Below are 17,203 nucleotides of genomic sequence, written 5' to 3'. Positions count from 1 at the left end.
ACTGACATGGATTGAGTATGAAAATAAGTGAAAACTAACACAGGAAGATAGAAATTATTAAATGAAAATACCAAGTAATAAGATGGTAGTTGCATATTATCTTAAATAGGTCAAAATACAGTAAGGGGAGAAAGATCTACTAAGATGTTACAACTGTTACCTATAGGTGGTGAGAATATTTACACTTTATTTTTATTTTCTAATTTTCTACAATGTACCAATAATGCTTCTGAAATAACAAAGACATATATTTTAAAAGTTGTAGGTTTATCATTACTTTCCAACATAACTTTATATGCCAGGTAGCTAAACATCACAGTTCAACTGACTTTGTGGATTTCTTAGAACTATTATTCTCAAATAGGGGGTTGAGGTAGAATGAAACTTTTCTAAAAAGTTCCGAAGCCATGAGGTGAGAATTACTGCCACAGCAAGCCACTGTTAATGATAGGTCCATGTATAAACCTTAGGTATATCAGACAAAAAAAAAAAAAAAAAAAACTTCCAATAAAACTTAAAAGGCTAAGGCAAAATGCAAGGATAAAGGAAGTTTTCTTGGTACTCAAGAATTCAGACCACTAAGTTCAACATAATGAGAACTCTGAAACAGAAGTCTAGGACAGATAGAATTCTAAAAATTAGTTAAGGAGTAATGACTATGATGTAATACATATTTGGAACATATTTCTAAATACCAAAAGAAATTTAGAAGGTATTATCTTCTATTAGTGCTGGCTTGGGGCTAGCACCAAGATGCTCTCATCTCCCACTGCTTCATCTCCAATTGTAAACAGTGTTCAAATCTTCCACCTAAAAAATTAAGTTTCCTAATGTCTGAAGTTAAACATATAAGGAGTTATATTCAAGAATAACATATTAACCAATAAATTTCTGACTTGGGAGTAGAGATTATCCTCGCTCCATGAATAATCATAATCCAATATCACTAGAAACTAGAGCACCTAGGTATTTGCTAACCAAATAACAAGAGGAGTGTTCTACGACAAATTAACTGCAACACTCTATTAACTGCAACACTCTAAGAAAGAGGAAAATGACACTTTGTAGATGTTTTCAATTTGTGTTTTAAATGTCATCTCTTCTAGTAATAAATATGAGGAAAATAGATTCTCCCAGAATGGTTCACGTCATTTAAAATTATTCAATAAATATTTGTCAAAAAGGGCAATTTTGCCTAAATAATATGCCATGCTTATAACTTTCAAAATGTCTAACAATTGCTAGATATCATTACCTTTGGAAAAGTAAAAACTACCTTGAAAAAGACCACCTTTGTTATACTGATAATACCAGTAGTTTTATCCAGACGCTATTATTACTTTCAGCAGGTATAATTAGCATAATCCACTGGCATAAAAATTTTAACATAATATTCTACCTTAGTATTGCAAAGAGAAAAAAAAAAAAAAAAAAGTCCCACACAAATCTTCCACTCCACCAAACATACAATGGGATTTGCCATTACCTTTATTCATTCCATTTATAGCATTATCATCCATCCCCTCAACTTCAAGCCAATAATTTCAAGTATTTTTTGAACCATAATATCATTATTTGATTTGGGCAACAATGTTCAGTGACATTAAAAACATAAAAAAGAATTAAAATTATTTAGATTTTTATGCTACTGTCTAGATTTAGAGAAATCCTAGGAGGTCATAAAACCAATATAGGCTGAATATCTCTTATGTGAAATGCTTGGAAACAGAAGTATTTCAGATTTCAAGAGGATTTTTAGATATTGGAATATGTGCATAGACTTTAGAGGATGAGCATCCCCAAACTGAGTATCTAATATCCAAAATAATACCTGAACTTTTGAAATGCTGAAATGATGTTCAAAAAGTTTCAGATTCTGGTGCATTTTGGATTTCAGATTTTTAGATTAGAAAAGATCAAATTTATTTGTCAAACTCACTTGACATTTAAACATTCCTATGAAACCATGAAACTGTAACAGAGAGAAAACTTTAACTCAAAATATCTTCACTGAAATTCCTTATCCTAAAAATCAATAATCCAAAAAAAATCACTCATACTGTTTTTTCTATTTATACAATTATTATGGCCCACCCTAGTTGGTAGCTTCAGTTGTAAGGAAGTTCCTCATTACAGAAGAACTCTAGCCACTAAATATGAAAGGAACAACATACCTAGAAAATCAACATTTTGCAACTCTTTCCTCCTACTTTAGAAAATAAATTATTGTTGGATAAAAATCCCCAAATATAAGGTTGATAGGAAATTTGACAATGGAGAGAACAGGCTGTCCATTTGAATTATTCATTAATTTTATCATCACTAAGTGTGGAACAACCAAACATGTACTTTCAAAAAAAAAAGACTGAATCTAATCAAGACTAGTGTAGAGCTAATATCCATCTACAGAAAATACAAGAGAAAGATGCAAATTAAATGGTTAACAACAAATTAAATGGACACCAAGACAACTACAGAGTATAAAACATTCTACAGGGGTTGGGGTTGTAGCTCAGTGATGGAGCACTTGCCTAGCATGTGTGAGGAGGTACTGGGTTCAATTCTCAGCACCAGATATAAATAAATAAAAAATAAAGGTTCACTGACAATTTAAAAAAAAATTCTACAGGACAAACAAGTCAGCTTCTATAACAATAACAGCTTGAGGGTTAAACAGATGAAACTACCCAGATTAATGTAACTAAAAGAAACAAAACCAATCTATTGAGGACCTTGTTTGGATCCTGATTCAGACAAAACAACTATAAAAAGATAAATTAAGATGATAGGGGAAATTTCATTAGACTGTTACATGATGGTAAAGGACTTGTTCTTTTTTTATGCATGATAATGACATTGCAGTTAAATAAGATGTGACTAAGTAAAAAGGTTAATTTGAAATAAAGTATGTCTAGAATTTGCTTTTAAATATTTCAAATTAAAAAAAGCAAGGAGAATGGTAAAGACAAAAAAGATAGATAAACCCACATATCAAAATCTTGATAACATAAATTTGGGTGAAGATATATGAGATTCATCATACTGTCAACACTCTGGGTTCAAAATTTCTTATAATAAAAACTATTTGTTTAATCATCAATCCATTCATCTTTTAAAAAATAACTTCCAGTATCTGAATTTACTTACATAATTCTAGATCAATGGTTTTCAATTCTGACTACACATTAGAATCACTTGAGAACTTCCAAAAAAAGAAAAAAATACTAATGCTTTAGCCCCAGCCATGCCAACTAAGCCAGAATTGTTGGGGATGAGGCCCAGTGATAAGTTGCTGTTGGTTTTTTAAGGTTTCCTAACTGATTGAAATGTGAAGCCTTGGTTAAGAACCACTGTTCATGATGAAATGAAATTGATCCATGTCTTCTAAAAAAAATGTATTAAGTAGGTTTCTTTTAGAGCAATATTAATAAGAAAAACCTTTCCCTCCCCAGTGCCAGGGATCAAATCCAGGGCCTCAAGCAATACTAGACAAATATCCTACCACTGAGTAACATCCCCAGCTTGAGAAATACTTTTAATATTCATAGATATTTTAGTATAATTTAGGAAACATTATTACTATTCTCAGGAAAATAACTTTTAAAATATATATTAAAACTATCAGAGTTTTTAAAATTCATTCATAAGATCTAAAATAAAGTCTATCAAAATATCCCATATCCCTATTATTTTTCCAGCTTATATCAGTACACTATAGTTTACAAAATGTTTTATCTAAGATCTCTGCTTTTCACAACAACTTTCATCTGGTAGAACAAGTATAATTATCATCACCTCTTATAGAAGAAGAAACTGGGTATCAAAGCTATTTAAAATGTTTGCCAAAGTCATTCAGCTGGTAAAAATCTAAGTCAAGAATAAAACCTAATTCTTCTGACATCCTAGTCATATACTCTATCCCAGGAGACTTGGCCCAAAACAAACCTCTGTTCTGGTTCCAGTCATGGGCATCACCAAGTTGATTAACATTATACCTGTACCCATCTTGATGGTGAAAATAGTCATCAGTGCTGAACACAATGCCATCACGACTCTGACCAAGCAGAATTCTGTTAATAAAAGAAATCATAAAGGTGCCGTTTATAAAATCTATAACCATCACAAAACCATACAGGAAAGGTTTGTAAACAAATTTCTGGTACTTACCCTTAACTATATTTCAAACAGAATAGCACAGAACCTGAAGAGTCTCAATAAGCTTTCAAATTTCAAACATCACTTCATACTTAAATCTATACAATTACAGTCAATATCGAAAACTTTAAATCAACATTTGTATTGCAACTTTTAAAAAACAATGTTCATGCAACATCAAAACAATGTCAATTACTATTTATGTTTTAACTTCAGTGAACTTGTATTGGGTATCCAAATACTTAGTACAACCTAAAAAGAAGTAGGATTCAGCCAGTAATTTATCTGGGAAAAGCTGTATTAGGCCAAAGAAAGCTTTTATAAACTTATTCCCATGAAACACAAAGATAATATGACCCAGAAGTGAGTGTTAGAAATAGCCTGTAAAACAACCTATGAACCTACTGAGTATAATCTTTAATGAGTTAAGTATAAACTTCAATAAAATTCTAAATGAAATTAATCATTAAACACTAAATATAAATTCTCAGATCAGGTCAATAATAATCAAGCTTTGTTTTGAAAATGATACCACCTTAAATTTCCAAGCACAATGAGATTAACACAAATTAAGAGTTTCAGAGAATTCCTGTAAAATGACTCAAGAAAGATTGGGAGGGTGCTATTGAACAATTAATTGGTTTCAATCTATAACTGTGCGGGGGGGAGCAGATGGTGGAAGGGGCTGAGAGTAAAAGATTATATCCTGGGATGACTCAAGAATATCTACTTCCTACTAAAAAGTGGTAGGAAGGATTCAACTATTAAAATGACAAATGTCATCTTGCTTCCAAAAGCTCAAAATAAAAGCATATGCATTTTGTAATAAAAATAAATCACTTGTGTCAAAATAAAACTATTTTAAATGTGTACAGAATTAGAGTTTAAATTACTTCAAACAAACTAAATGAAAGTTAATGGTTTGGGTTGTTTCTTTCTTTGGGGGACTTAAGTTGTATTTTTTTTTTAAGCAGCCATTGTTTTCCCAAAATATTTCTAACATATTTGGCATCATATTTTCTTATACAGCTAGTCTAGAACATAAAAATGTCACAATATTAGTACTGTAAACCAGAGCTTAGTCACTCCCCACAAGATTTTCATTACTTTATTAGCAGATGATTTTTAAGATATTACATGACTAGTATTTTATACCCAAGAAATTATTTATTTATTTATTTATTTATTTTGGAACTAGGGATTGAACCCAGGAGCCCTTAATCACTGAACCACATCCTCAGTCCTTTTTTGTATTTTATTTAGAGACAGGGTCTCCCAGAGTCTCTTAGGATCTCCCTAAATTGCTGAGGCTGGCTTTGAACTCACAATCTTCCTATCTCGGCCTCCCAAACCATTGGGATTACAGGCATGCACCATCATGCCCCAGCTCCAAGAAATGATTTAAATTCTCCAAAGGGGGTGGGAAAAGTGGGGGAACACAGTAAAAATTTTTTTTTTCATTAAATTAGGTCAGCATTAAACACAAACCTCTATTAGGATCATTTTAAATTCAAATCATAAGTAGAATAAGTTAAACTTAGACTTTTTTCTCCAGATAGCATAGATTATGCATCTTTTTCAAATTTATCTCAAACTATGAAGATTTTGAAGACTTCAAAAATACCATTATGAACCTAGAAATATCTGAAGTCATTTAACTCCCCCCAAATTATTTAAGAACATGTATATTTTCAAAATTCTTAGAATCAGTCTGTGCTGGATTTCTCTCCAAGTTCAGTGAGGTACTAAAATTGATTCTCAAAATGTTAAAATTTGGAACTTTGAATAAATCAAACATCTAATTTTTTAAAAAACCAGATGGAGGCCCAGAGGCCATATGATTTGTATATTTTCAAAACAAGAGCTATCTTTTTGAGAATCCATTATATGCCAAATATCTATGACCCCAATTTAATCCTCAAAACCCTGCCAATTTGATATTAAACCAATATCAATCCAGAAAAGAATGACTTCAGAAAACCAAAATAAAATTCCCTGTCCCCTAAACCAATGGCCAACAAGCATCCTTGCCTCCTGGTATTCAAACCTCAGTTAAATCCCTCCCTGGAGGAGTGGCTAGATTTGGTCGCTACCTCCTAAAGAACAGAATATGGCAAAAGTATTTGGATGTCACTTCTAAGATCACAAAACAAACAAGAAACCCCACTTTTATCTTAAAACTCCACCTTGTATGCTTGTTTTTTCACTTCAAAAAAAAACCAACTGTCACATGAACAGAGAGCGATTCCAAAAGCAAAACACAAAGGGAGACCTGCAGCCTCCAGCAAGCAAGTACTTGAGGTCCTCAATCCAAGATAATTCACAAGGAACTGAGTCCTGTCAACAACTTTGTGAGAGTTCTTTGAATCAGATGGTCCTCAAGTCAACCGTTGAGCCAAGAAAAGAGGCCTAGCCAACAAAATACCTTGATTACAGTATTGTTAGACACCTTGAACCAAAGGCACCCAGCTAACCATCCCTAGATTCCAGACCTATAGAAACTGTGACAAAAAAAGTTTATTGCATGGTCGTGAAAAACTAATGTATTCTGTGCTTATAATTTCTTGCTTAAGTAAGGAACAGATGAACCCTGTTCCCTCCACAAAAAGACCTAACCTACAAGAGTTCATTTTCATTAAAAAGTTTATTACATTCATGTGTATTTAAAATTGGAAGTAATTTTTTTAAAAAAACACTGAGTAAAGCTGACATTTCACAAACCCTTTACCTCCCTATTTACTGAGCAGCTGTGCATACCCCCTAGTCCAAGACCACTTTACCTCAGCAATTCATTCCCTAAGTACTCCTTGAATTAAGAATAAAGAGACTATATGAGGAAAGATAAATATTTCCTTTGGAATTAAACTGAGCTCTCCATTCTCCAAAAGAATGGTGAAAAAAAAAATCTTTTCCATCTCTCTTTATACCAGTTAGTTCCTATGGCTGCTGTAACAAATTACCACAAATGGGTGGCTTAAAATAATAAGCATCTGGCAGACAGGGTGGTGCATCCCTGTAATCAATCCCAAATGCCTATAATCCTAGCTACTCGAGAGGATCTCAAATTCAAGGCCAGCCTGGGCCATTTTGTAAGATCCTGTCTCAAAATAAATTAAAAGGGCTGGGCTGTAGCTCAGAAGTAGAGTGCTTGTCTAGCATGTGGTAGGCCCTGAGTTCAACCTTTAGTACCACAAAATTAACAAACTAAAAACTCCAGAAATTTATTAACTTTCAGTTCTGAAAGTCAGTAACCTAAAATCACTTTCACTGGGCTAAATACACAAGCTGTGGGCAGGTCTATGGTCTTTCTGGAGGCTCAAAGAGAATGTTTGTCTTTTCTAGCTTCTAAAGATTAGTACAACTTGGCCTGTGTAACCTTCTGTCCTAAGTATAAAGCCAGCAATGGAGCATCTTCTCTCCTGACTTCTACTTCTATCCTTAAAATCTCTAACTCTGATCCTTCTGCCTCCCTCACAATAAGAATCTCTGTGATTACACTGGGCCAAGCCAGATAACCCAGGATAACTTACTTATTGAAAAACCTCTAACTTAATCACATTTGCAAAGTCTCTCAGGAATTTATGCACAGATTTTAGAGGTTGGACATGGTCATCTTTGGAAACTTATCACAGCAAATATCCATAATAGGTTTTAAAAAACATACAACAAAGACTGTTATAAGTCTTTTCACTTTTCATTTCTTGGATGGTAAAAAAGAGCCCACTTATTTACTTCTGTTCAAACTTAAATTATTTTTTTAAACTGTTATTCATTTATCTATCTAGAAGTTATTTTTGTGAATGGTCTAAGACAGGTTTTAAATATTGTCTTCCAAACTGATAGACAAATATCCAATTACTATTTATCAAATATTTTTCCCTACTGATGTAAAATGCCATTTCAACATATACTACATTCTCTATGTAGGTTTCTGGATTTTCTAATCTTCTATTTGTCTATTCTTTTGCCAATTTTTGCAATTAACTGTAGTTTTTAAATATATTTTGATAGACAATGGGATCTCTCATCATTTTTTTCAAATTGCCCTCATAACATTTACATTCCAAAGGAACTTCAGAATAGCTTATCAAAATTAATACAATATTTTTTTGAGATTTTGAAAGTTTCACTGGATTTATAAATCAATTGGGGGATATTTAACATCTCTACTTTATTGGATTGTTCCACTTTATTGTGTTGTCTTAGACATAAACATGCTATGACCAAAACTATTATACAGTTGGTCCTCCAAATCCATAGTTGCAGATTCAACTAACCAGGGGTGGAAAGTATATTTTAAACCTGTTAGGTTTCTGGACTAGAAATGGAAGAGCACTTTCTTATCACACACCACCCTGCAAAAACGTTTGTTGCTGATGTGTACTACCTGGTTAGGCCTAAGATAGTTGTATCTGTATTGCTCCAGTTTCCACTTTTTCTTTTTCCTTGTCATTATTCCCTAAATGATGTAACAAGGATTTACATAGCATTTACACTGTGTTATCTATTACAAGTCATCTAGAGATGATTTAAAGTATGTACATAGTTATATTCAAATACTACATCACTTTATACAAGGGGCATAAGCATCCAAGGAGTTTGGCATCTGCATAGGGTACTAGAACCAATCCTCTTCAGATACTAAGGAACAACTGTATAGCTGAATACCTCTCTCAGAATCAATTAAGATGTCTTAGTACCTACCACTTTGGGTAGTAGTGTGGTATGCAAAAGAATAGTAGGCTTTGGAGTTAGTTCTGAACTTCTAAAGTTCTACTTCTAGCATTTACAAGACAATGTGAACTAGGAAAAATATACTGAGTCATTCTGTATCCTCATCTATAAAATGAGAAATTAATATCCACCTCTTCTGAGGAGAGTACCTCTGCACTACAGGCACTCAACAAACAGGTATTATAGCCATGCTTGGCTCTCTACATACCATCTAAAGAACTAGATCTGAAGTATATTCAATATGATTATAATTTACCTTAAAATACTTTAGCACAGACAGTGTGAGATCATTTGGAGGATTTAAATTCCATACTAATCACAGTCAAGAAATCATATCCCAGGTGGTCTTGCTAGCTAAGCACACAGGCAACAAGAAGAGGCTATAAGAAGTTACTCCAAGTATTTCAACCATCTTCTATCTCTAATCAACTACAGACATCTTATTAATAATGAAATTAATGGTTTGTTTTTGAAAGTATACTCTAGATGAAACAAGGATTAGCTAAAATACTGTAAATCCCCCCTTTCCTGCCTCCTTGCATGAATAAGAGATAAGAATCTAATAAACTATGTAGTTCATTTCCCTGAGAACAACTTTCAAAATTTGATCCCTAAAACGTTCTATGTCCAGCTACTGCATCAGAGGATTCTGTTTGCTTAATACCAACTACGATGGTAACAAGATTCCACCTCTAGAATAGTGTTTAATTCTGCCTCAAATGAACCTTTCGTCAAAGTATCGCCAGGTTGCCAAAAAGGACAAAGAGCTGGCACTTTATCATAGCCACAAAGTATGTACTTGTGTTCAAATTTAGAATTTAGTCGAAGACTTGTTTTCATTAAAACCTGTGGGGAAACTACTAACCTCATCCACTTTTAAAACCAAAATGGCTTATGCAAATTATCAATGAATAAAAAGATAATGCTGTCTTGTGTAATTTATGTTAAATGCAGAGTGGCAAATACAAATAATACATAAATTCAGAATGAGAATTACTGAGGACTGAAACGATATGGCAAGGTCTCCAAAAGTGGAGGCATTTTAGAGAACTTTTATGCAGAATCCTGAAAATAAAGAATGATCCAGCCATCATGAGACCTATGGAGAAAACAGGTACAAGCCCAACTGCAGAAATACACGAAAATGGAGAAGTAGGTATGGGCTAAATTAAGGAAGGGGACTTGAACACGATCCCAAAAGAATTTGAGCTTTATCCAATAGCCTATACTCATTACCACATATCAGAACTAAAAACTAAAAACTATTGTCTTTTCATTATGTATTCCAAATCAGCTTAACTCTGATCTCCCAATTTATACTTTTCTTTCTTCGAAGCTTTTTTTGAAAGGTAATTCCTACATGAAGCCATTCCTTAGCAGAAAACATGGTTTTGTATCCAATTCCAAACCAACACCACTTATTTCCAAAGCATTGACCTAAAGAGGTGCTCCTGCCTCTGTAACCAAGCTCCTTGAATTTGAAAGTCAAGTATAGGACTACAAATGCAACAGACATTAAAATGAAGGTGTAGAGAAAAACAACGCTGTTATTTTATTCCTAATTTGTTCTTTTTTTTTTTTTTTTTTTAAACTTCTCCTAAATTAGGCTAAAACTTCTTCCTTTAGCTTCAGGTCCTATAAAATGAAAATACAACCTATCTCACAAGTTTTTTACATATGAAAATACTATGTAAGTTGTAAATCCTGAAACAAATGGTACTTATTGGTATTGAACTTCCATTCTTAAATCATATAACTATTCCTCAAATATACATATATCGTAATAACTTCTATCATCTCCTACACAATTAGGTGTCCTTGAAATTCTACCGAAATACCACTACTTTATTCACATGCAGTTTCAGCAAACTCCAGTATGTAGTCCTAAACCTAAATTTTCTTTCTTATGTACCCACTCCTAGACTAAGTGGTCCTAAGTAGCAGATCCCTTCATCCAATTTATAAATTTCAACTATTTTCTCTGATATTACATCCTAAATCTAGACAATAGACCATGTTTCTGAAAGAACCTCACTCTTAAATACTTTCTAAAAAGTTGAAATTCCTTCTCTACAAAATCTTCCCTACTAAGGTAAAAGGAATCAAAATGCAAAGACTAAAATTTAAATTCAAAGGTCACTGCTTATAATCTAGAGTAAAATGTCTATATTATAAATTAAATCCCTATTTTTTTCTGAAGAAACTTAAGATTATTTAGATCTTCTTGCAAGCAAATATAAAACAGTTCCTTGGACCTTTTTATCCTCAACCAAAGATATCAAATAAACTTTATTTTTTTTCTTTGAAATAAATCCTGCATAAACTGCAAAAAAAAATTAATTGCTTTCTTTATTTTTCACAATTGTATATTCAACTGCATCAATGTTCTGTTTAAAATGTAAATAAAAACCAAGATAGTGGTACATGTGACCTGGAAGGCTGAGGCAGGAGGATCACAAGTTTGATGCCAGCCTCAGGGACTTAGCAAGGCCCTCAGCAATTTAGAGACACCCTGTCTTAAAAAATAAAAAGAGTTGGGGATGTAGGTCAGTGGTAAAGAGCCCCTGGGCTCAATCCTCAATACCAAAAAAATAAATAAATAAATAAATGAAATGTAAATAAAATCAGGAATTTGAGATGCATTGTAATACAATAAAACCACCACCAGTTCTCACTCTATTAATTCAGATAATTCTCACTTCAAATTCCTTGAATTTAAAAAAAAAACAAGAAGGTTTGCTCTGCCAGTTAATGGTACCAATATGACATACAGTGCTTAACACACTAAAAATGCCCTTCCTTGGATTATCTCATTTGGTTCTCAAAATAATTCCAGAAAAAAATATTAAATGACACTCATTCCATTAACATAATAAAACTTGCCCAAGGTCACAAAATGAAATAATTGAATCAAAGCCCAAATCCTAGTCCAACTATTCAATAGCTGACTTACAAGGGAAAGCCAGCAAAGTTCTCAAGTAGCATTTGCTTTCATTACTGTCATAATTATACATGGTGTATCTATTTTTAAAGCCCTCAGCAGAATATAAATATATATGCCAAATTTCCCCTCCCTTATCTGTAAACTGAGATTCCATTTCAAGTACGTCAAAAGATTTTCTAGTAGTTGAAACATGAAAGTGTTTATCACTGGTTACAAATCATTTCATGGTTCTTAAATAACAAATCACCAAGTACTCACTTGGTATCCTTTACTTACCGAGATAACGTTGTTTTCCCAGAACCAGGCAGACCTCTTAAAAGAATCAGTAACTTCTGCAATTTATTTAAATTTTCCTCTTGAAATTGCTGGTTTACAAAGCTGTCCATTCCATTATGCTTGTCCATAGAAGGATCTTTCCAGCATCCTTCTCTAATGTCATAGAAACTGTTACTCACATATCCATCTTGCACACTGCAGCCATTTCTAGAGGGATGAACACTACTGCTATTCTCACTATAGTCAGTATATTCATTGTTCTGATCAAAAGTCAAACAATTCCAGTTAACATGACAATTATGTACATCATACCCATTTTGCATGTGAGATTCATCTTGGGCATGGAAAACATTTGATGGTGGATTTGGAGGAGCACTGAATGATTCAATATTTAAATGATAGTTAAAAGTGTGAAGAGGAGGACCATGAGGTACTATAAAAGGATGTGTCGATTGCCATTCAGGCCTGAAGGAAGTAAATGAAATATCACAAAATGCAGGAATTACTTGTCCATCACACGTGTATTTGCCTGGCTCACTCCCCAAGTACTGTTGATAACCACAATGTGACTCAAGAGCATTCTTAAGATCTTTATCTTCTTCATCAGATTTTAAGACATCATTTTTATGGCCCTGGTAATATGGAATAAGTTGTTCCTGAGAAGGTTCAAGTTCCTTACAACTGACTTCCAAATCATCTTTTTCATTTTCAAGTTCTTCAATTTCTTTGTAAAATTGGGTTAATTCTGTGTCAATCTCTGATTTTTTGGAATTAAACTTCTGTTTCTCCTCTTGTCTTCCTTTGTCATTTACACCATTGAGAGTATCTGCCTTATTCCTCTTTTCATTACATTTCCTTTTCTCAGGGGGTTTGTAAATGGGTCCTATAAATGCCTTACTTGTGCTATATATCTCATCATCTCTGGATATTAATGAAGGGTTTCCCTCCTGTATAACTTGTGAACCAGTGGATACAATAACATCTAGTCTATCATGCACAGGTTTCAGCAAATTTGTACTTTGGGTTTTGTCCTCCTGAGGATAATTATGTCCTATGGCATCAACGATGGCCACAGGGTACCGAATATTTCCAGTTTTCTCTTGGATTCTGTGAAAAGAAGCACTACCATGATCAGGGAAAACATAAGCCTCTTCAGTTGACTTCAACTTTTTGTAGCATGGTTCACTTGTGAGTTCTTCTCCGGGTCCCAAGAATTTAGCTTCAATTTCACCATAAGACATCTGAGGAATAAACACATTATATGACTATTAGCTACAGAGATTTAAGATCTTAAAAATTTAAAAATTTAAGATTTTTAAAAAAAATTTTAACAAGTTTCTTCATAAACGATTAGAAAGGTATTTAGATTTGTGATATAAGCATTTAATGGTATCTTCCCAAAATATTAGTCAAATTTTAATTTTATAGCCACTTATTTAATGTTATAATGACTTATGGAAGGGTGTCTCATTAAAGGTAAGTACATATCCTTTAAAAAAAAAAAAAAAAAAAGCAGAGCCTATCTTTAAACTATCCATTTATGAATTTAGAGAGCTTAATGATTTATGTTTGGAAATGCAGAATCAATAAAATATCTTTATGACATAAATATACAAGTGTGTATTTAGAAAGAGAATAAAACGGCCAACCTGACATTTATATCCTATTTAACAGCACTATGCCTTTTGCTGTATATGGCTCCAGCTTCCAAACCTCAGATCACATCTCTTTAGCATCCAAACGTTAGATTAACTGTTTTTGTGGGCCCTTCTCCTGTGAGTAGAGTAAAAAATTGTTCCCTGATGGGCGTAGGGTGGTAATTGAAATCGGGGGAGGAGATAACTTCTGTTGCTTTGCACTTGTCACCATGAAGTGACGCAAATATATCATGCTTAGAGAAGAAATCTGATAACTCCCCCAATTCAAAGTGTTTCTTTTCCAGTTAGCTAGTCTACCTCAAAAATAAAATTTCGCTTCTTTTGAAATTTATTAAGAACCTCAAAAATAAGCTTTCCTTCTTTTGACATTTCTTAAGAACCCGAAAGTCTGTTTTGCTCCGTACATTTCTGGGGTTCCTCAGTTAAGAGAGAAAAAATAAAAGGCAAAAAGTCAAACGCAGCAGGCAGGACACAGAGGCTGAAGCAAGATATAAAATGTGGAGAACGCAATCCTCCGGAAAACAGTCGCCCGCCCGCGCCCCGCCTCTCGGCCACCTCTCAGCTTCTTTTCCTCATTCAAGTCCCCAGGAAGAGTGCGGCCCATTCACAAGCTAGGCCCCGGTCCATGGCCTCCTGACCCCCAAAGAGAGCTGCCTAGCCCAAAGTGCGTCGCCCCGTTCCTTTGCTCCAACGGAGACAAGTCAGGTCCTGTCTAGAAATTCTGGAGGTCAAGTTCACTCCAGACGTCCACTTTAACAGGTAACTTAAGGGGTTCTATCAAGTCAGCGACAACCCCAGTCGCTAATGGTAAAAGGAACAAACCAAAAAACGCCACCACCAATCCAACCTCATCTAAAATGGGGTGTCTACTTACCTTACTCTACAGCTCTGAATGAAGCTTTACCCACCCCCCCAAAAAAACAAAAACAAAAACAAAAAAAACTTCTCCTACAGAGACACGCACCTTAATGAAGGTGAAGGAAACGCTGACACACCGCCACAAAGCAGAAAGCTGTAGGGGCTAAACGCCCCACCGTCAGGATATGGGGCAACAAGCCGCACCTCCGTACGCAAGATGGCGGCCGCCGCACGATTACCCAGGCAGGAACTAGAGATCTGCGCCAGGCATTGTGGGAATTGAAGTCCGGCATTCACACAGACCCTGTGAACTTCACTGCACGGAGACTCGGTCTCCCCGAATCCATTGCGTGACATACGCAGTAGGTGAGCAACAAACGTAGACCGGAAGGAGTTCCTACATCTGGCGCTGGGAAGTTATTTGGAAACACTAACTTTGGCTGAAAAAACAGCAGTTACGCCCTCTGGCAAGCACCCCTGAAGGAAAAGAGAAAAGGAGTTCCTAGCGCCGGTTAACGTACGCTTAAATTTCTCTGCATTAATCGACTTTTCAAAGGGGACACAGCGTTTCTTTTTGTAGAGCTGAGTTGCCCTCGTTTCTAGAAAGACCGCCAGACAGAATTTTAAGCTCCTGTTCTTCTGTCGAAGGAGACAATCCCTGCAGTGTAGGGCACTCATAAAAACACGAGAAAAATTTAGTGTCTTATCTTACTGAGTTTCCCCTTAAAAGAGTCAATATGTGAAAAACGCTTAGAAGAGCGAACTTTTGGTAATAATAAGCGCTATTTAAGTATTTGTTAAATTAAAATTAAATCCGGACAGCTGACAATCCTCAATTGAGGAAAACTTTTCCTGCCACCTCCCACTCCCACTGGACTGTCCCCACTCCCCTATTTTTGGGTCCCTACAAGGGAAACTAATCTCTTCATATTTAAATAATTCTTATTGTATAGAGGAAAAAAAGGGGTGGGAGGGATGGGAAGGAAAAATAACAGAATGAGACAAACATCATTACCCTATGTACATGTATGATTACACAAATGGTGCGACTCTATGTACAACCAGAGAAACAACAGTTGTACCCCATTGTGTACAATGAATCAAAATAAATATATTAAAAAATAATAATTCTTTCTGGGATCCAAAACGATAATACCGCCCGTGGTTTTTTAACTAACACCTAAGTGACCAAGAGGGTTCACCAAAGGTATCTATCTATACTTTACAAAAGACTTTCTCAACTACAAATTCCCACTGCAGTTTGTCTTTTTCTTATGATTAGTTTCAAATTACGCATCCTCCTTTGAAACAACCACGCGAGACTGTGGCCTTTTCAATATTACATCCAGAGTCAAAGAATGTTCATTTTAAGGTGATCCTAATCTTTATTACCCCACCAATGTGTTGTCTAGTTCCTCCAACTTAATATTTGCCCCTTGCAACAAATAAGCAAATCTGTAAGGTGATACTTTGAGATCAAATAAATATCCAACTTCTAAATAAGCTTTACCTTATGATGTAAATTTCTATGATGATTCTGTTACGGATCTTCATCACGATTGTTACAAAATGTTGATTTTCTTTTCCCAACTCCTTCAAGCCCTCAGCATTCATCAACTCAGGTGCTGCTACAATGATGAGCCTTGTGTGTTAGTTAACTTTTTGTGACTGTGACCAAAATAATAACTTAAAGAAGGAACTATTTATTTGGGCTCAGTTTCAGCCTGTGATGGGCTGAGTACATAGCTTTGTGCCCAAAGGTGAGCCAGAACATCATAATGGAAGATCATGGCAAAGGAAAGCTATCAGCAGACCCCCAAAGAGAGCTGCCTAGCCCAAAGTGCGTCGCCCCGTTCCTTTGCTCCAACGGAGACAAGTCAGGTCCTGTCTAGAAATTCTGGAGGTCAAGTTCACTCCAGACGTCCACTTTAACAGGTAACTTAAGGGGTTCTATGAAGTCAGCGACAACTAATGGCAGACAAGAAGAAGAGGAAGGGAGGGGAGAAGGGGGTGATGGGGATAGGTGGCAGAGCAGGAATAAGATATAGTCCCCAAGGGGAATGCCCAAGTGACCTTCTTCCACCCATGCCCCACATGCCTAAGGTTTTCACCATCTCCCAGTAGTCCATTCAAATTATAATCCATCAAATGTATTAATCCACTAATGTGGCCATTCTTGCCTCATTCCTAACCTTAGAAGAAATAATTTTAGTGTTTCTCCACGAGCTAAATTCTGATTTTAGGATTGAGTTATATATTTATTTTATAATGTTACAAAAGCATACACCCATTCATATTAATATTATCTAATACTGAGCCATCCTTTCCTTCTTTGCATAAATCTCACTTGGTCATTTTTTCTTAATTAGACCTGGGGATCATTCACATATTTAGGATTTTTTTTGTATTAATATTTATGATATTGGTCTATATCATGTCTTTTATATCATATCTTAATCAGGTTTAAGTGTCAATGTTATGGTTGCTTTGGTAAACTCCCCCAGTGAAACTGTCTGGGCCTTGTGGGGTTTTTTGTTTGTTTGTTTGTTTGTTTGTTTGTTACTGGGGATTGAACCCA

The 17,203-nt window shown here is 34.8% G+C and overlaps 1 protein-coding gene across 7 annotated transcripts in view; it reads right to left on the bottom strand.

The window, feature by feature from the left end:
* N4BP2L2 (NEDD4 binding protein 2 like 2) overlaps positions 1–14,863 on the bottom strand; it is a 91,427-nt gene extending 76,564 nt beyond the window's left edge. For 4 of the 7 annotated variants that reach the window (XM_079137256.1, XM_079137261.1, XM_079137260.1 and 1 more), the window contains exons 1-3: positions 14,732–14,863; positions 12,110–13,350; positions 3,946–4,070 (exon numbers count right to left, since the gene is read on the bottom strand). In XM_079137256.1, the coding sequence (XP_078993382.1) occupies positions 3,946–4,070; positions 12,110–13,350 (1,366 nt within the window). In that variant the 5' untranslated portion in view covers positions 14,732–14,863. Of the gene's footprint in view, positions 1–3,945; positions 4,071–12,109; positions 13,351–14,731 lie in introns of those variants that run through there. The other 3 variants (XM_079137257.1, XM_079137259.1, XM_079137258.1) reach the window with 3 other exon arrangements.
* Between the last annotated feature and the right edge of the window lie 2,340 nt (positions 14,864–17,203).

This window comes from Sciurus vulgaris (genome assembly GCF_902686455.1).
Source record: "Sciurus vulgaris genome assembly, chromosome: 4".
Taxonomy (NCBI): Eukaryota; Metazoa; Chordata; class Mammalia; order Rodentia; family Sciuridae; genus Sciurus; species Sciurus vulgaris.
This window is presented reverse-complemented; position numbering and strand designations above follow the sequence as displayed.